Genomic DNA, 20637 nt, shown 5'->3' with positions numbered 1-20637 from the left:
GTAAAAGGGCTTTTAATAGTCATTTTTACATGTCATAATTAAAAATATGGAGAATAGCTTGCAAAATGGCTGTCAAGTTTCTTTCAAAACAGTGACTAAACAAAGTCAGTCTCTTGAATTGGTTGCTATAGTGATTGTAATCAATGTTGTGATTGGTGGATTTAGTAGAGAGGACTTAAAATGATTGGCTCATGTAACTGTCCGATTACAGGTGACCGATTATACAGCCAACTGTCCGATTACAACTTTGCAGATTAATTAGAGCAAAATACGGCAGTTTGTGCACCAATCACGTTGGAGGAAATTGTGATTGGTATGATTAATACTAAGACAATAAGATTGTTGGCTCTCGTCAACCATCACGCAACGCGATAGTAATCTAGCTCAGTTAATCTGAAACTCATAATCTAATTGTTAAAGAGAAGTACTGATTTCGTAACGCGTGTTTTTCAACAGGGGTTTTCAAATGCACAATATATAACAAGTTTTCCCAGTGTCAGTATTTATAGGATTTAGTCATGTATTGTTATACTGCTTCTATTCATAGGAACGAAAAGGCTGAGGCTGAATGTTAAAACTGAGAATCATGTCAAGCTTTAGAGCATGCTAAAAACACACACACGGTCAAAATTCCGTTAAGATCTTTAATTGATTTTGCTTTTGAATTTGATATCAAATCTGATACTGTCCCAATGCCAGTTAAAAGCGTTTTTGAAGCCGAAATTGCTGGGTGACTTTTGAAAATTCAAAAGAGATAGGCTCAAATTGTTTAACTGCATTTTAAATTAAACACTTTCAGCCTCAGACCTCGGTTCTTTTTCTAAAATAGTAAATATAGCGTACTTTGTGTTCAGTATCTTTTTTTCCTTTTCTTTTCCGTCGGACTTTACACGGGGGTGTAGGGCAAAGGTCTGGCACCGGACTAGAAACACCCTTGCTCGGCTGGGCTTTAACCCTTAAGATTCTCAACCATGTGAGCCTTGGTGGCAATGTTCCTTTCTTTCTCTACCCGGGTGAAATTGCATCTTTTTTTGTCCTATTTCTTTTCTTGTTTTTCTAAATCCCCTCCTGGGCCACCTAATGCATAATTCAATTGCAAATCTAAAAGTTATTTAGACACTGTATTCCCCCTTTGGGCAGCACACAGTCTCAAAGTTGGACTGTCCAGGGATGTACCCGCCACTACTGCCTGTTGGCCCAACAGCCTAGCTAGTACCCGTTTTGGGTCCCTCGCTCAAGGTTACGAGTTAAACCCTGTTTCGCTTTCTTTTCAAATTTTGGATCCTTTCCATTTTCATAGATAATTTCTGATTATTTTGATTACAAGAAATTTTAATTTTGACAATGATTTTTCTATTTTCTCTATTTTTTCAATAATTTTGGAACCTATTCAATTTCAATAATTTGACCATAAACTGAGGATCTGAATTCTTAAGGATGAATTTTTTAAGGGTGAATTTTAAGTTTATTTCATTATACAATTTACATACATAGCATTACAGTATTCTTCGTGCTACATATTTTCAAGTCAAATTTTATACTGTTAACTATTCTTTGGATAAAAATTTTTCCTCGGGTGCAACTTTCACAACCAAAAACTTTTACTTAACCCAGTTCCCTCTGGTTATGGACCAATTTTCCGCTACAGACATTTTCAACACGTCTATACATGATCTACCAAGGACAAGATTAATTGAAAAAAGAAGAAATTTACTTACACTGCTGAACGAAGATGCGTTTTACCCACTATCCACCTGGTCGCATGATATCCAAAAACTATTTTGGAAGAAACCCATTAAAGATACCGACACATTTTAAGCTGATGCTTAATATTATTATTGTTATTATTATTTTTGCACTACCTTGTGGTAGATGTGGCTGCACTGCAGTTTGTTATCCCTCATAATTGGTAGTGCACACTCCAACATCTAACAATTTGACCTAACGTTATTATTTTTTTACTTTTATTTTTGCTCAAAACAATTCATTCATACATACACCCACCCCCTGATTTTACCCACGGGTTCAGTGGAGATTTGGGAATCCATTTATCAGGCTTGTTCAGGCAACCTAATGCAAAAAAGTGCTTTTTCTTTTGATCCATTTTACTGAAGTATTTGCATTTGCGTGGCATTATTCCCAATTTTTAACTAGCAGAAAAGGGATATATTTCAGTCAGTTAATTATTAATTCATTACCCTGACCCGATCCCTATTCAGGGGACACCTGTCATGGTCCCGAGGGTGTCCCCTGAATGGACTATATAATATTGACGATTGTCACTGCGCAGTAATATTCCCAATGCGAAACTAAGGGTCTGATAAACGTGACAATTTCAAAGGACTGACTCTTTTTTATTTTGTCCCTGAAGATACTCGAAGGTCTCAAGTGTTCAGGAACATCAATTAATTTTCTTACGGTTGAACTTTTCTGGAAAAACAGAAGTCAGAAACCATCACTGAGTTTTGGTTTAGTGCGACCGAGTTTCCGACCGGTTTCTAGTAAATGTGCAAGATCGTTGTTTTAAGTTGCGTTAAAATTAGTTATTTTTCTATGTCTTTCACTTAGGATATGTACATAATACCACGCTAGGCAACGCTATGAAAGTTTATTGATTTCATCTTCGAGGTCAACGAATTATTTTCTTTCTAGCTACTTTCTATCAAGGTGTTTGGTTCTTAGCTGATCTTAGCCAGCGGTAGCATGCGAGTTTGTTTCAACGGCGAACCCTAGGCGGCCCTCCCCAGTTCGCCCCAAAATAGATTGCTTGATCGCCGATTAGAATCGAAGGCCAAACAACTTTGCAACTGAAGAGTTCACTACAGTGGTTGGCTGTGCTAAGCTACGTTGGTAGAACAGTTCACTTGTGTATAAATTGTGTTCGGATACTGGACAAGTATACTGGGTAGCTAAGGAGCTTTATTTGCATAAGCGAAATTGTATTGTACGATGGGTACGAGCCGGACGCAACCGCCCCGTTTGACAGAATGATATTAAAGAGTAAACTTATTATCTTAGGGCAAGATTCCAGACCTCCAGTGACCAAGGAAGAGAAGATAGAACAGTTTTATTTTGAGTAGTTTTCAAACACAGGCCTAAAAATCTATCCCCTTAGCAGATCAGGGTAGTCTCTAACGCAGATGTTCTTTAATTAAGCTCGTCACGCAATATTTCTTCCACCAAGAGTGACTAGCTTTTGTATATGAGCTCCCGGCGTGATACTCATCACGCGATTAGTTTACGTCGTATTTCATGATAGTGGTGATAGTACTGTCTCTTTCCTGCTAGCCTCTTAAATACAAACTTGAGCATCAGGCCTTCCTAAGGGAAAGAAGGCAAAAAGGCGGAAAGCACAAATCAAAACCTTTGTGTTTGGCTTTCCTTTCATATACCTTTTCCTCTATTGCTTCCCACTCCCAACCCTACTCAAGATACTTTAGCATGCAGAATTTGGGAACGAAGTCGGCAGTAACTATGAACTTTCAATAGTTAGCCGACTTCGTTCCCAAAGCAACAAATTGGGTTCTTAAATTCTGCGTGCTATGATCTTTTGACATAAACTGAAGTATGAAGTCTCTTTTTTCAGATCATTATTTATTCAGTGTCTTAAAGTTAACGATCTTGCTGACTTTTCAATTATTAATTACATGCGGCACGGCTTGCTTCTTTTCGTATAACTTTTAATAGGTCAGATTTAACCTCTCCCTCCCCCCCCCCCTCCCCCCCTCACCACCATTAACTCTTCGCAAAGGCTTCTCTGCATTTTTGGTTTTCTTAGTAATCGAGACCGTCTGCAATTTAAAAAGGTAGTGACTAACAAGATATTGCAAGTAAAACCAGACTGAATTGGGTTTCGGCCTTAGGCTTTGTTTACCCAAGCGACAAAAAGGACATGATTAACATAACACTTTATTCACTGGCTGTCGCAATATCTTTGCCTTTGAATATTGCTGTATCAGTTCGAAACCCTTCTGCGATAATTAACAATTTAACTTTGGATGGCAACCGTGGGAATAAAAAAAAAGCATTCTTGATTGAAAATTGGTTCATCAAGTAAAGCGGAAGACTATCGGTAAACTAAGTTAAACTATCGGGTTTGTTGAGTTGTTTTAGGCCAACAGAAAAACGAAAAAAAAACAGACCTCGAATTATTTCCTCTTGTCTTGACACAACGGCATAAAGCTACATAACAAGAATAGCTGTTAACAAGCACGAATGCACTGTTTCCAGAGATTTGAAAATAAATATGCAGCGCTTAAATGAACCCCTGAGGTAAAGTTTTTGCTGTATCCACAGAAACATTTTTGTTAAGTTGTTTTCATTGTTGCTTTTGTTTTGTTTATCGTAAAACATCTGAAACATCACCGACGCTATGCCAAATAAAGTCCGTTTCGTCGAGAGCCTTGATGGCCACTGTTTGTTTCGTTTTTCTTTTTTTATGTGTAAAAAGTCGATTTAAAAGTAATGAAGTATAGATAACTACATAGACGTGTAGGCTCCAAAGATCAGTAGACGGACCAATCGCGTGCCAGATAATTGGTCTCCCGCCCTGATCTCGTTCTTTCACACTTTACTTTCGTAGCAACCGTTTCCACAGCGCCTTAGAGTCAACAGTACATATATGTAAGTTTGTCAAGGGGCTCTTACTGTTTCTACAATGAAAGGCGTTTCTAAAGAAATGGATTTGACGGCGTGGCGACATCAAGTTCTTTCGGTTGCCACTGTTTTTGGTCAGTATGCCTAATCATATTTAAAGCACATATCTCGAACTTAAATATAAATTATTCGCGTGAAAAAAAGCCATGTTTGCACTTTACCTCACCCATAAACATTCGCAGCTCTTTTTGCTAAATTTGTACATAGTTTTCTTTTTGCTTAACTGTCGAATTTCAGTTTTTCATTCGGGATTTTCGCAGTGCTGACGGTTAAGGATTTGATTCCATTTTCATTTAAATACATACTACATTATGTAATCTTTTATTCAGCTAGTTAGAAGGGAATCCATGATCAGCCATCGACCCCAACTGATCGTTAACCGACAAGATCTCACAGTGGTACAAATCACGCAAATTCAGTTCCCTCGCGCACAGATTCCATCGCAAGATGAATCGGGATAAACTTGCACGAGCGCACATGCACATTTGAAACATAATTTTTGCGTTGAACAGAGGATCAATAAGTTATTCCGTTACTTTACGATGAATGTTTACATTAACGTGGTCGCGATGCCAACAGAGTCGTTGCCAAAGCAAGTTTAGGTAACCACGACGGCGACGCCGAGGACAACGTCGATTAAAAAATGAATTTATATGTTACCTACGAATCTCGCGATACTCCAAAATCATTTACTTTGTTTATCACTGCCAAAATAATCACGACAATGAATCTGGGAAAGAGTGATCAATAAGAAAGAAAATTGTTAAAAACTAGCCGTCGTGGTTCACGTTCTCCGCACAACACAGAATTTGGTCATTTCACACTGTTGCTTTGCAGAGGACGGCAAAGAAATGTACCAAAAATTATAACGCATGTGCAGAGCCGTTGTTCTGCTCATTGAACCTTTTGTTTAGCGACGTTGCCGTTGCCGTCGTGGTTTTCTTATACTCCCTAATATGCACAAGAATATACTGTGTATTAAGTGGAAGTTGAACTCAAAACTGCGTAAACAACCTACACATTTTGCAATATCGGTTAGATCCAAGCTCGTTTTCGCGTTGTTGCGAAGTACTGGTGCGTGATTTTATCTTCCAACTAGCTAAACACAGTAACTAAAAGAACAAGTAAATTGTGACAGGACCGAAAGGGAACCTAATTCGGTCCGTAAAATATTTTTATTTTCCAGTCATTAACAAATTACTCGGCCCGTCTTAGCTAGTTGGTTCAGTTCGGGGCGTTACTAACACGTAGGCTCAATTCCGCTTTAAGTTCCCTCTGTTCTTCCAGACCAAAGCTTGATGACTTGATGAGCTGATGGCATATGTTAAGCTTGGTAAAATATGAAAAGAAGGCAAGACAGTGTTACATAAAAAAAAAATTCCAAATTCGCTAGTTTTATCGGTGGGAGTAAAGCATGACAGATGTCCATGCACCTGCAAAATTTGAGAAATTTGACGCTCAACGTTACGTTGAACCGGTCAATAATTATCCATTCATAGTATATTTTCTGTTTTATCCATATTCTATTCTGATCGAATCTTTTTGCAGTGCTGGCGCTTTACCTTGGACAAGGAGCTTGTGATTCAAGTAAGTTCTAAATTAGACCCACTATGCCTTCATTTGACTTCTGTTCTACTCCATAATTCAGTGATAATTAGATAATGAGCTCGAGAATCGTATGACATGATAACTGATAGGGCTGGAGACAGAATAAAGTATCACCTCATAGAAATCTTGAGCAAATAATCCAATTGTTTTGGTGAATTGTAACTAAATTTTCTTCAAATCACGGTCTCGAATCATCCCTCTACGTATTAGTATTATATAACTGAGAAAATTACTTCATTGTGACTGGCTGAGAGTAGGCCACACAGTTGAAATCGTTATTACCCTCCCATTCATACGATTACACAGCCTGAAGATCACGCGGACTGAATTGTAATTTCAAATATGCAACTTTGCAAGCACGCTCGTCAGGCGGTTTATTCACCAATTTCGCGTTTTGAAGTTGACTTACAATGTACACTCTTTTTTACTTTAGAATAAGGATGTCGCGGCTGAAATTTGCGAAATTTTAAGAAATTTTAAGAATAAATCCGAGGCTGAGATTTTGAAAAGAATATCATCTTTTGTATTAAACATTCGTAAATACATTACATTACACTACATGTTTTCACTGAACTATATAAAATTCTGCCTTTCTCTAAAGAGTAAAACTAGCCAGAACAAAATAACAATCATCAGTATCACCCAACTAGTGGACTAATGCAAATCCTGCATTTTAATTGGCTACGCTACTAGAGGACTATTAGTAATAGTCCTCGAGTAGCGAAAGCGAAATTGGCGCGATCGAGCGTGACGTTTTCTTTCGTTTTATTCCCCAATAAATATTTCTTCAACTTGCATTTGCTAACATTATTGTTGCCTTTTCTGTCCGACTAGTTGGGTGATACTAAAACAATTAGACCCTTCGCCCTCAAGGGCCACGGGTCAATAGCCCATGAGGCTTCGCCTCATGGGCTATTGACCCGTAGCCCTTGCGGGCTACGGGTCTAATTGTTAATTAGCCGACCCTTTGTTTGATGCTAATAACATTTCTGCAAGAAGCCATGTATAGCAAACCAGGCTTTATTGCCAGCAGTCTAAGTACGAGTAGGGCTCTTTTGTAGTTGATAACGTGATAATGGTATCTCAAGTCCATATTGTAATTTTCGTGACGCAAAAGCCTGCCAAAGCAACAAGATAACCAGTTAAAAAAACTTTAATTCAGCCTTTGAGCGCTTATAACTCAAAAATGATACGAGTTACACCCGTTTTTTTATTGTCGAATTTCAGTTAACGTGTGAATAGTTGTATTGTTCCATTAAAGTAGAACTGCTGAGACATATAAGGACCATATAGCTTAGTGCTTGTATTGCTAAGTGCATGACCACTATAAATAAGAATTACACTTTACATTTACATTTTTATAAGTGGTTGTATGCCGATTCTAGTGTAGATGTGTAGGGTGTGCTTTTCAAAGAACACGAGGCTTCTTGCAGTCGGCTCTTGAATTTCTCAGGGTGTGACGACCACGTTTTCCCTGGTGAACACAAACGCAAAAACGCAGTATGGACGAAAATAACTTTTTGCCTTACGCCTTCGCCCTCTACTCCGTTTCTGTTTTTCGAAATACCAACAGACAAGTACAAGCAGTGTATGCAAAGATTGGAGTCTGAGCGCAAAGAAAACTGTGGAGACAACTTCAGACTACAAAGAAATTTACTTGTCGCGTTTGCAACGGTCCTGCATGGGTTACTGTCTTAAAGCTATCTGCTCTTCAAGACATTCGCGTAATAGCAACGAGTAAGAATAGGAATAAGAATAGGATCGGAGGAGTTCAAGTAGAATACGTTATTGTTCCACTGCATCAATTGAGAGAGGTAACAATAATTATCTTTTCTTGTTTTAATTCTCGACAGTTTGCCCTAATGGCATTACAAACATAACAGAAACGACTGGCTACATTACATATCCCAGCTCTGGTGATTATGGCGTGAACGAGACAAGATGTTGGATGTTTAAAGTACCCGAGCCTTACGTAAAGGTTGCCTTTGTTTTTCACAGGTAAGTTCAGTCCTCAGTAGTAGAAAACCAAAGATTGTCCGAAGTCTTTTGAGTCGTCTGATGTGATGTATCAAACCCGAGAGATAGTGTTTTACCACATTTCCAAGCACCTACCGTGGAGGAGAATTGAAACCAAAATCCACAGCTTTGAATTTTTGGAGTCATTCGAAGTGTCGATAGAAATGTGGTAGAACACTTTCTCGAATCAGTGTTTGATTTATCTTCTCAGTCGAAACTTAAACTAACGAGAAAACGGAGAAATAAATAGCAAAACTCGATGTACCGAACTGATGCAATTTAGCATTGTCGGATATCATGTAGTTTGGGGAATTTTATTAATTCGCTTTTATGCTGTAGCACTCATTTATTGTATTTAATACAGAGTTACTTCACCTTTTCAAAGTAGAACATGTTATATATTGTAACAGTCAGTCAATAATAGTGATCATTATACAATATCAGTGACGTCATTTGACCACGTGATTTTCAAATGAAAGCTACATCGTTAGCGTGGCTATCATACATAAAGATAAAGTAGAGTGAACAAGGTTTATAAAAAGGTATGATAGCCTTTGTCCTTGAGAGTGCTAAGAAATTCGAAATTTTGTTGTCCTGGCCCATGGACTATTTCCAAGCAGCTCGGGAAAATTTCTCGCACCGCGTCACCTATACTATGCAATTCTCTTTATACAACGTAGAATTCCGAAAGTAACGCCCCCGGCCGAAAATAACGGCTCCCCGAAAGTAAAGTTAATTTTTTACATTCCAATTGAACCCCGAAAGTAACAGCCCATCCAAAAGTAGCGGCCCTTTAAAGAAGTCACTAAAATAGAAACTCTGTTCTTAAGCGCAATGCGGATGGAACAGTCTGACTGCAGGACTGAAAAACTCGAAGAGTTATTTGTGATTTTATTTCGAACTTCACTGAATTTTTCTTGAAACTATGATTTATGAGCTGTATTTGTCTGGCAGCAGAGTCAAATGATACACTGTAGTGTAATCAGTCAGCTTCGCGATATAATGCGATATAATTAATAGTTTCGCCCGACAGTACCAACATTTAGGGCCTCAGTTTTTGTTTGTACAGTCTATTGTGTATATGTGGGTAGTTAGGATCACACATAAATGGAACTTTTAATTTCATGTGTTACGCGTCCGCTTTGTCTGAAACGACTGTTACCATACAAACGTTTTTTAACCATCCGAAAGTAACGGCTACCCGAAAGTAGCGACCCCTTTAATTTTGCCTGCTAAATCCGAAAGTAACGGGGGCCGTTACTTTCGGAATTCACCACAACTCCAAGCGTAGGTTTGACGGTTTGTTTGTTTGTTTGTTTTGTTGCTAGGTTGGATATTGAAGTGTGCAAATCTTGTCAGTGCGACTTTATGCAAGCCTACAACGATTACAACGTTTTGCAATATGCCGGCAAAATTTGCAGAAGAAATTCTTTCGAATATTTAGAACATCGCCGACTTGAAGTAGGGAGCCCAGTTGGCTATTATGTAGATGGAACGACACTGTACTTACGTTTCGTCTCGGATGAAGCTGTTCATCTCAAAGGATTCAATGTCAGCATCGTCCCTGGTTCCTATAATGGTAAGTTATGATATACGGTTAAATCTTCACTCGAGCAACGAAATAGAAAATAGCGCGCACTGAGGTCAAAGCCAACACAATTGGAGTGCTTAAGGGAACCTTTTTTTTAACATAAAGCCTGGTTCTCGATTCTCATATGTCGCTGACATACCTGGGACATGCCGCCGGCACGGCATATGTGAACGGTGACTCCTTTCCCTTTAACATTTATGGGAAATCTAGCTACTAGTAGACGGGAACTAGACTTGCAACGTACAACTCTTGGCCCACTAACATTGTATACAACCCAGGGGTCCCTGATACAACCATTCAGCAGAGAGAGCGCAAGTGTTAAATAATGAGTCTTTCAAAACGTAGACTAAGATGAGATACGTTGTAACGCTGGACTCATTTCCTTATGCTGGTTTTAAAGAAACAAAGCTCTATTACGGCTACCTGTGTGCATACGGCTGGTGCCGCTGAAATTTGAATCAATAACCCGTCAGCATTCAGCATGGCGGGAAAAACTATGCTGTCCTGAAGTCTAGCGTATGTTCTTGACTTTATTAAGTTCTAAAATTACTGAGTTCAGAATTATGAAGTGTTAAAACAATCTTAGCATTGCCAACAAATACTTTTATCGTGTTTTATCAAACAGAGTGGAGATAGGACTGTTAATTAATAGCCATTGTGGTTTTATGGCGTTTTAGCCAAGATCAAAAAGGTGTTCAGATCCCATTTAATATCTCTGGGGGTACTCCCTTACTGCATTGGTTATATAGGTATGCGAGGCCCTCAGTGGGTATGCGTATGGTTTTTTAGCCGTTTTGGTCATAAAAAGGGTATCGGTTTTGGCCATTTTAATTTGGTCTCGAACAGGGTGTGGTTTTGCACTCTAGTCTTGAATTGGGTATGTTTTTAGAAAAAGCTCCTTTTTCGTCATTTTCGATGAGACCATCGACAAAATCCCTTCAAAATGCCTTTAACATCGGACTGAGGAAACTAATTATAACGCAGGTCTGAAACGGGGTATTGATTTAAGGATCAGGTCTTAAATAGCTGGGATCGAATTTTAAGTCAGGTCATTAATAGGATAGGGAAAATCGCAAATTTTGGCGTTATATAGAGTTTTGGGAGGCGGGCCGCACAACCCCACCCAATTTTTCTGGGAGTGAACCCCCCCCCCCCCCCGGATTAAGATCCAACTGTATTGACGTAATATCAGCGATTCAGATGCTGCAAGTTATATCCGGCACAGATCATACCGGTTTTTCGATCAGCTGAGTGTCGAAAAAACCAACGTAACCGCTCCGGACAATCGCAAATTACACAGACCATTCATGACCAGTCCCTAATTAACATCCAGTCAGAGTTGTTGGTCATAATATGTATATTTTCATTGAGTCAACAGTGCATTTTGGGTCAAGGTAATTTGGTTGTGGTGCTTCTTCAGTTAACATTCGATTGTTGCATTATGAAAAGGCTGTTCTGCAATTATGCAGAAAGTATGTCACACGGTTTTGACATTCTCAATTTTAAGACAATCAGCTTGAGAATGCGAAGAATATTTTGCACAATTTTACTTCAGTGGGACACGGATATTATGAGGGATTTACTGTAATTGGCTAGGCTGTAGTGGTCTCCCTGTCTAATAATAAAAATTTTATGTATATAAGTATTTTAATTAGTTAGGCAAAGTTGAATAAAAAAAATAAAAGATATTGCAAACATGAACAATTTGATTTTAGCTAACTGGTAAATGGGAATAGAGAGAAAAGTATTTCTGCAAACATTATAAGAATCATTTCAAACAGTTTTCAGCATCCCTCCCAGAAAGGGCTACTTGAAAAAGCTTGGCTGAAAATGATACTCTGCTATGAAATCCCCTGCCCTATCTTGTACCCAAAAAGTTCAATTTTGTTTTCGAATTTGAACCCAAAGTGAAGGGGATGTTTTATTTACAGTTATATAAGTTCTCTCTATGCAACTATGCCCAGAGGGAGGGATAAGGGACCTAACCAAGTTTTACACAAGGAGGCTGTGCCCCGAGGTCATTATACTTTCCCTTTTGTATAGTGTTTTTTTTTTTTTCAGAAAAGGTTACCCTTTCATATACATGTAACCTCAAGCTCGAAACCCCTTTCACATATCTACAGTAGCCCTATTACTTCTCTTTTCATGGATAACTTAGCAATGCACGTTTAAAATCCCTGTCTTTTTGTCATACCTCCTGCCTGATAAAAAGTGTACGTTGAGTCAACTCAGCTTGATGCAATACAAAATGAAAAGGGTACTGCAGATTGAAATGTACGCAATAAAAATAACAATAGTTTTCTTTCTTGGAAACGGAAATCTCAGTATCTTATTCCTATCTTGGCAATTGTTTGTGTTCATTTCACTAGCAATGCAGAAATATTCAAAACGATTGTTGACAGGTACAATTTATATCTATTTCAAGTTTTGATTCCAGTTGTTTACACGCCTCGTTTCTAGGACAAAAATAAGATTATTCATACATCCCCAGCCACTATGCCTGTTTGACATGGCTTGTGTTTGACATGATTGGACAGTAAATCTCTCTCGCAATAAGTAGATCTACACAGTCTCTCTAATTTTTCTGTCCAAATTTTAGAGCATATTCACTCGATCGTGGCTGCTGAATTGTACACCGTTCATGAAGAAATGCTCGCTCTTGTCGAATTGCATAGGATACAGAAGAAATGAAGTGTGAAGAACAACGAAATTAAAAGATTAAGTAATTTGATTTTTTTGCTTGAAGTAAGCTTATTTTAAAATATAAAATAATTAAATCACGGGGTTTTGATTTTAATCTACGAGCACCGCCAGAATTTCAGTGTGTACATTAAAAAATACACTACAGAAACGGGCGACTTTAGGCTTACCTTGGACTCTAGAAGGAGAGAAAGCGAGTGGAAAACCAACAAATTCTCTAGCCAAGAAAAAAGCTGTGAGCCACGTCTGGTAAACACGATCTCACTTCCTGACTTTGACTTGTAACAATTCTTTGACCTCTCCGGCCGCGCTGTTGTGACCTATACATGATCACAGTCATAAATACTGTACCTCTCTCTACTTTCATCTACGTGTGAGCAAACGCCCTAGGCGAAATACTACATATTTACAAAAGCGAAACACGTTGACCAAAATGGCCGCTCTCAACTTTGGAGGTGTTCGAGAAACTCGTACCCAGACTTACCATTTACATCGAATGACATTTGCATATTTTGTCCTTTTTACGATAGTCGTTTCTACGTTTCGCGTGTCCACGAATAAAAAGTACCTGAATGCGAAACCAAAGCAAATACAAATTACTTTGGACACTCAAGTGAAAAACGCTATATTACTAAGGAATAATCGAACTGTTAACGGTCTCACTTTACAGGTGGTGGCGTGATAACCTACCTGAATGCATCGGAGGATGAGACCATTGAGTTTGGAACTCCAAAGTATGGCATCAAGAATTATCCTCACGATTATCAACAACAGTGGTTTTTAATCGTCCCTGAAGGACGACAAGTCCAACTGGAGTTCGAATCATTCGAACTAGAGGAGAGCGAGAACTGCAAAAACGACTACGTTGAGATCCGAGAGGCATACTTCTTTGTAGATGAGGGAGATCCGTTTAAACTAGGGGGAGAATTCGGTGAAATCCTGACCGGACACCTGTGCGGTAATACAAAGCCGAGTACGATGCAAAGTAAAGGGAACATGGTCTGGGTGAACTTCAAAAGCGACGACAACACTACTACAGTGTACAAAGGATTCAAGGCCTCATTCCTGACGGCGGGTGAGTTTTAAAAGAACTAACTGAACCACCACACAGCTTTCAGTGTAGGGTAAAGTGATCTAATTTGACGTACTAGCGGAGTTTCTGTGACAGAATATTTTCAATTTCGAAGTATTAAAATGAAAATGAGACTTGAAGAAAATGCCTTCTGATTAATAATCTGCTCATATTGTGTTCAATTCCAGGTCAAGGAAGACTGTCAGTCAGTAACCCAATGACCCTTTTGTTGCTCTCGGCCTTTCCTCTGATTGCATCAAAGAACAGTGTTTCCTAAATCCGTTAAGCGTGTTCCAATCAAGTCAAGTGTGAACAGTATTCGTTTCCATTCTTACACAAAGTTTACACCCATATTTACGGCTAACCCGCTTTCTGAATGTGTACAATTTAAACAACTGTAGATGCATAACGGTAAAGCAATTTATATTGTTGCAGTTAGCCGCTTTGCCATCCCATATATCTCTGCATATAAAGACCTGCAAAATTAATTTCTTTATCTAATCCGGTCAATCAATTGCTAATTGCTTCGGATGACTTAAGCCCCCCCCCTCCCCGGGGGGGTGGAAACTCCCAAATAAAAAGGGCGGGGCCAGTGCTCGTCCGACGAGTTAGCAAAGAGTTTATTATCCTATTATTCTATTCCGACTGAAGCATATTTAGTTTATACAAGTTAATATAAGAAATATATAGAAAACATTTTCCGTCCTTCTATAGCGTTATGTAAATGTAAAATCTCTTTGCTCGCAGTATTATTACGTCAACAACTCATGCTTCTAACCTAGTTCTGTGTTTCTATCAAGTTTCAGCATAAATTTACTAACGTTCTATCACGAGTGCCGTTCTTTTTTTGGCTACCCTACTCAGTATATCTATTCTGTTGTACAATGTGTAGACTAGCAGTGTGCGGTTGTTACCAAAATGGCGGCCGCTTCTTAGTATTTTCGAAGATCTGTAAGGAGGATTCAGATAAAGTTTTGAACGACTTGTAGATTTATACTAAAACAATTAGATTATTTGCTCGCGATCACCATAGTTGCCGCCTCGAAGTACTGATTTGCGTAACGCGTGCTTTTCAACAGGGTGTCTCCTAGTGCACAATATATAACATATTTTCCCAGTGACATTATTTATCGAATTTATACATGTACTCTTACATTGTTTTCTATTTATAGGAACCGGCAGGCTGAGGCTGAATGTGACAAAGAGTCATGTTAAAATTTAGAGCATGCTAAAAGGTCAGAAATTCCGGTAAGACCTTTAGATGATTTTATAGCTCAAATGGTTTAACTGCATTAATTCAACACTTTCAGCCTCAGACCTTGGTTCCTCGTTAAAAAAAAGAAAGAAAGTTAGCGTACTTAAAAAGAAATTGTTTCATTCAATGCCTAGGGTGAAACACAGGGCCACAATATGCCCCTCATGTTATAACTGACATCAAGGAAGCATGTGTCATACACCACAGAGTGTTTTGATTGGTTGCTGAGGAATTTAATCGTGTTTGTGTCTGGCTTGGTTTTGCACTGCACGTCAAGACGAGTGGAGATTGTTGCCTTAAAAAATTGTACAAGATTTTCCTGCCAAGCACAGACTTAGACCACATGTTTTATCAACAAGTATTAACCAATAGTGTATCGGCTATGGCACGCTTAGCGTGGTATGTGATGGCCCCTGGCGACAAAACTTGTGGAGTTGTATGAGACTCTTCATGTATATCTCTACTTAAAAGGCAATAAAATTTACACATCGCCTTGTGTTAGATGTTTCTCCACGGTGTTAATATTTCTTGACAGTCTGGAGGCCACAAACCACATCTAAAGAACAGCGAATGATGAATATCGAACATGACCTACTAATTAAGAAATAACACACAAACTGCGGTGATAAACATGACAGTAAAACGCATGTTGGAAAACAAAATTCATTGGACTTGACGTTTCGTATGTTTCGACATACTCAGTTATCTTAAATCTAAACAGTTTAATTGTTACTTCTATTCTAAACGGTCACTTCTAAAGATGTATGTCGAAACATACGAAACGTCAAGTTGAATGAATTTTGTTTTCCAACATATGCGTTTTATTGTCATGTTTGTCACTGCAGTTTGTGTCATTTCTTAACTATTAAGCTACGATGGCCAAAGAAAAAAAAGTATTTATCAACTACTTAGTGTCGCTTACCGCACTCCAAGAGCTTTTACGAAGATCGTAAGTAAACAGTTTAAAACAAATACTGCAAGTTAGATTAATCAGGCGAACATAGTAAAATTGCAGACATTGAGACGTCAACATGATGTATCTAAAAGTGTGCTCTGTTATTTTCAGAGACACACATTGCGGACCAAGTAACATTACCAGCCACTCGCGTGTCCACTCACGTTAACAACTCGCGTGACTTGTCAACTCGCGCTTTTGTGCAGTGGCTTAAACTGCATGCTTGCATCGTCAAAAACAATTTCAGGTTTTTTTTTCCAATCGCAGGACCTGTACCAACAAAATTCTTATTAGCCCGTATACAGATCCATTCGAGACGATTTCACAGAAAGCTCCGTATATTTCGCTTGCTCTGTAATCATTTGTGAGTGAGTGAGTGAGAACTTAACTCATTGCCGTCCAGTTAAGAAAATGGGCGTGGAAAAGGTCATAAGGTTATTCATTAATATCTCAGCAAATATTTACAGGAGAATAATCTACTATATCTCATTTAAAAGAGCATAAAAAATACTCTCTACAAAAAAAAAAGCTTTCCTTCATGGAAGCTAGTAGTAATTTTTAAACAATTTAAATAAATTAGCCTTCACAAAAAAAAAGGAAAAATGTAAAAAATATTTTTAAAATGTATTTCCACTCCACTGGTCAAATTTGATGTTGAAATAAATAATTTTCCTTAATTTATCAGCAAACATATCCTGAAAACAGAGCGAAAAACCATCGAAACCGAAATTTTTTAGAATATTTTTTTTTATCTGATTAAAAATCTCGCATTTCCGTCACCATGGCAACAGCCAGTTGAATATTAACTCAAATCGAGTTACGCGTCTTTTCGAAAAGTGTGTTTACTCAACAAAACGAAGCTTTTTTCCAAAGTTCCTGAGCTCTACGATCTCAAAAACGATTCAAGACACATAATTCAAGAATTATTTAAGATTGCAAACGGAAAAACGGCGGTCCGAAGGGAATTTAGTCGCATTTGAACAACATGCATGGATTTGAGTAGCACATGGCGAAGGTCATGCAAGCTCACTTACCAAAAATTTTCGCTTCTAATTTCTTGCTAACCGTAAAATTACATTCGTATTTACTTCAAATACCTTTAGGAATGTTGTCCGCTTCCGAAAACATCTTCAGGACGTTGAAATCATGGACATTGCTCGCTCAACAAAACGCCGCCATTTTGACTTAAAATTGGGTGATTTCGCAATGTCGTGATGTAAGCCACATTGAAGTATTCCACGTGAAACTAGCCATGTCCTTAGGTAATTATCTCTAGTTTTATGTCTCCAAATTTCAGGGGAAATGATAATAATCCGATTTTTTTAGAATTTTTTTAGTCATCAATCCTGAAGCATTGAAATTTATAGAGCCGGACGGGAAAGTGTAGCCTAATCATTTCATAAAAGTTGATTAACCTGGTTCGTGCTGGCCGCTGTTATGAATAATCACGATCGATAAAAGATGATGGAAAACTAGAGTGATGTGGCTTCTTTTTGCCGTTTTAAATTTTTCAATAATTAGTCCAATAACCGGTGCTTGTGGACTTGTCCATCTAATCGGCTTGAGTATGCACTTCAAAAGATTCTGAATGACTTGTTTCTCGAAGCCAGTCTCAAAAGACAAAAAATGCGGGGATCAGTTATTAAATATGTACCAGCAGGTGTCAAACCATCTCAAACGTATCAAGAAAACCGGCTCAACATTGATAACAATAGGCATTGTTATAAGACCTAAAATTGGTCTTATATGGTCATTTTGAACAATAGCGGTATAAGCTTCTAAATGCCCGCGGGAGTTTTTGAAATTTCCGATTACCATACGAGCGCGAAATTTAAACGATCGGAAAGACTGAATGGAAGGCAAATTCTCCCGAGGGGAGATGGTATTGGTATAATCCTGTCGGTGCAAATAGTTGCGGTGGGGTGGCTGGTGGGGTGGCGGTTGTACACATGTATTTAAAAGTGAGAGTAAAAGCTGCCGACAAGTAAGGCATCTTTTTGCTTTAAAATTGCTCTAACCTGGTGAACTCACCAAGCGTGGAAGTGAAAGTGAAGTTCGCATTTGGCTAGATTGCGAACAGACTCTCTTTCGCTCTAAAACGCTTAAGATCAGTGTAGGATGAACACGAAAATAGCGAGCGCGATAAACGAGCGGCAAAGCTGCTCGCTTCGCGCTCCCGCTGTTTCCGCGTTCGACCCACGGATTGAAAAGCAGGAGGAGAGACTGCTTTCAGTCGAGCATTCGGCCAGAGATTAATAGCTCTTAAAAGCGCTTCGAAGCTCACACCTTCGTTTGCTGCGAGCTTGATTGAAAACAACGACGCTCTTTCAAAACTAAAAAGTCACACCTCGTTTATAAAGTGCCGCGCGCTCGACTGAAAACAGTTGAGTCAAAATCTGGACGCTCTGCGAACACTAAAAAAATTGAAAAAGAATAATTTCCATGACGATTGCCAGGTTTCAGAGAAAGATTTATAAGCGCAAAAACAGAAATTCGGTCACACATTCTTCACTCTAACCACCGCGCGGTCGACTTAATAAAAAGCAGAAAAGTTACAACGCCACACGAATGACAGACAAAGAATGTTTTCAGCAGCATACCTATTAAAACGAGTCGGAATTAAAATAAAAAGGGATTTAAACCGGGGGTTGTATTTAGAGAGAAGTGTTCCGAATGCGACACATGTGGATAATTAGTTTTTGAATTGTGATCACCTCGATGCCCACAGCGGCGGTCAATTTTGCCTTGGGGTACACCGATGAGAATTGACTTTACGAGAGAAAAAATTACGCTGCCCACCCCCAAGTGCAGCTTAATTGTTGTGCCGAAAGTTTTCCGAACAACGGCGACGATTTTGGCTTGGCTTCGGACGAAGTCCCTCAGGGCTACCAAGAACAAAAGGCTATTCATTTTTGCTGAAAGTGTGATGTTGAGCCGGAACAATAGACCATTTCTTGATACGACAATAGAGAGCTGTCTGAATGAATAAACATATAGTCTTAGCTGCCAACAAGTTTCAATTTCTAAGGAAAAAAGAAAAAAAACACTGCAGCATGGTCTAAAGAAAGGACACGGCCCAAAATATTCAATTTTATGTACAAGATGGATCGTTTGATTCAGGTCAAAGTTTGATCCCGTGTTTCTACACTAACAGCGGCTAAAAACAACACGACTTGTTGGCGTGATCTTGCATAAGCAGTTATAATTGTGCAAGCTTGGTGTTCAAGTAATCACACTATCGTCACTATACATTTTGGTGATATAATTTTACCAGCCTCGAACCGAACAATAATTTCAGTCCATAAAAAACCGTATGACATACAACAGGGATATCGAAGCGAAGTCAAATTCATAAGCAGTACTTTCCTAGTGTTTATTTGTGGGAGATCGCTTAGCAACTGTTTTCTTAGTCAATCAGTGAAGCTCTCTGACCGTCGACTGCTGGACTTGTGTTAAGGAGGAGTCTCAAAGAAGCCATTTTAGTTGAGGAAGGATGCGGTTTTTGGAGCGAGACCAATTCATTTCAGTTGCAGCTATTCTTGGTAAGTAATTTATCTTTTTGTTATATCCGTAATTTGACTCTAACATCCGTTACTGAAGCGTAATCGAATGCAAAATCTAACCCTATGCAGATCACGAATTCACTGCCAAATTAAACGTTTTCATCGAAGACTAATTTCCAAATCTTCCGTTAAAATGAGTTTTTGTCGTTACAGAAGCATGCAATTTTACAAGTCGAGCTCCAAAGCCACAAATTACCATGAATTGACACGGCACAAGAAAGATTTATTCAAGGACTTATCTCGCGCTCAGGTTGAAACTGAATGACACATGTTAATTTCACAGTAACCGATCGTTGCCATCCTTTATAAAATTAATTCATATATCGAATCTTTAATTTATATTTGTATGTGCTATATATATTTTTTGCCCAAGAGTTTAAAAAATGTAGTGTATAAAACAGCAGTTTACTTCTGTGCAAAAACATTACCAAAGTGTCAGTTTTTGTCGATTTCTTGACAGAGAAAACGCTTATGGCCGTTTGAACTGTCCCTTACATCATATTTCACAATACATGGAAACCTTCTGAGGAAAAAAATACATTTCAAGCCAGATTCAAAATTCAGATTCCTTTTAAATGGTTTCTGAAATTTTCTTGTCCTAGCTTTAGATATAATGGTCAGCTGAAGTAATCGAAATTAACCGAACACATCTCATTGCAGTCTTTACATTTTGCTAATTATGAATATTCAAATCTTTTAATTTATTTAGTACAGCTACTGTTCACACATTAAGTGTCCTTGAATAAACAACCCTGAAATCCGTTTACTGAACCTCCCCTCAGTGAAGCATTTTATAGCTTAAGCCACAACGTTTCAGTTTCTCGGTGGGATAATTAAGGGACTTCAGATTGGATCGAGTACCAGTACGAATTTTCAATTCTAGTTTGCCATCTTCACATTATCACATCACATACCCATCTCATCCCATGAGCTGCCCTCTCTGCCTAAAACCAACATGAAATGCGAGGGCTCTGGAAACGTCACTGGTTTGAAATTCGAAAATCGTACTCGTACTCAATCTCGCACCCCGTAGTCCAATCTAAAATTCCCTATAAATATCAGCTAAATCAAATCTAGATGCAGTTGAGGAACGTGCGACTGAGTCGCCTACAGAAGGGAGCAGGCAGCTCAGTCAAGTGGGCCCGTTACAAATATTTTTCATGCTTTTTAAGAGCCACTGCCCACAAATATGGACCAAACAACGGCACAAGCCGAAAAATC

At 38.6% G+C, this 20637-nt stretch overlaps 2 protein-coding genes across 2 annotated transcripts in view; both read left to right on the top strand.

Moving 5' to 3' along the window:
- The first annotated feature begins 7265 nt into the window (after positions 1–7265).
- LOC110040272 (bone morphogenetic protein 1-like) lies at positions 7266–14113 on the top strand. The gene is made up of 5 exons (XM_089274190.1): positions 7266–7302; positions 8118–8262; positions 9567–9859; positions 13242–13646; positions 13832–14113. Exons 1-5 carry the CDS (start codon positions 7266–7268, stop codon positions 13918–13920), a joined length of 969 nt encoding a protein of 322 aa, XP_089130316.1. The 3' UTR covers positions 13921–14113.
- A 5002-nt stretch (positions 14114–19115) lies between these two features.
- The window catches only part of LOC110040271 (bone morphogenetic protein 1-like), an 18086-nt gene continuing 16564 nt past the window's right edge, over positions 19116–20637 (top strand). The window contains exon 1 of the mRNA XM_089273482.1: positions 19116–19395. Within this exon, the coding sequence (XP_089129608.1) occupies positions 19347–19395 (49 nt within the window). The 5' untranslated portion in view covers positions 19116–19346. The remainder of the gene's footprint in view (positions 19396–20637) is intronic.

Source organism: Orbicella faveolata, unplaced genomic scaffold (assembly GCF_042242905.1).
Source record: "Orbicella faveolata isolate gen_17 unplaced genomic scaffold, um_ofav_v1 contig_35, whole genome shotgun sequence".
Lineage (NCBI taxonomy): Eukaryota > Metazoa > Cnidaria > Anthozoa > Scleractinia > Merulinidae > Orbicella > Orbicella faveolata.
The sequence above is the reverse complement of the archived record's forward strand: the minus strand, read 5'-3'. Positions and strand labels throughout refer to the sequence as shown.

What these genes read in the sequence shown, in the direction of transcription:
- LOC110040272 (XM_089274190.1), top strand. Translation starts at nt 7,266, where the DNA reads ATGTATAGCAAACCAGGCTTTATTGCCAGCAGTCTAA. An exon ending in CGTCCCTGGTTCCTATAATG is followed by an intron (nt 9,860 to 13,241) that starts GTAAGTTATGAT and finishes CTCACTTTACAG; the next exon opens with GTGGTGGCGTGATAACCTAC. An exon ending in GGCCTCATTCCTGACGGCGG is followed by an intron (nt 13,647 to 13,831) that starts GTGAGTTTTAAA and finishes GTTCAATTCCAG; the next exon opens with GTCAAGGAAGACTGTCAGTC.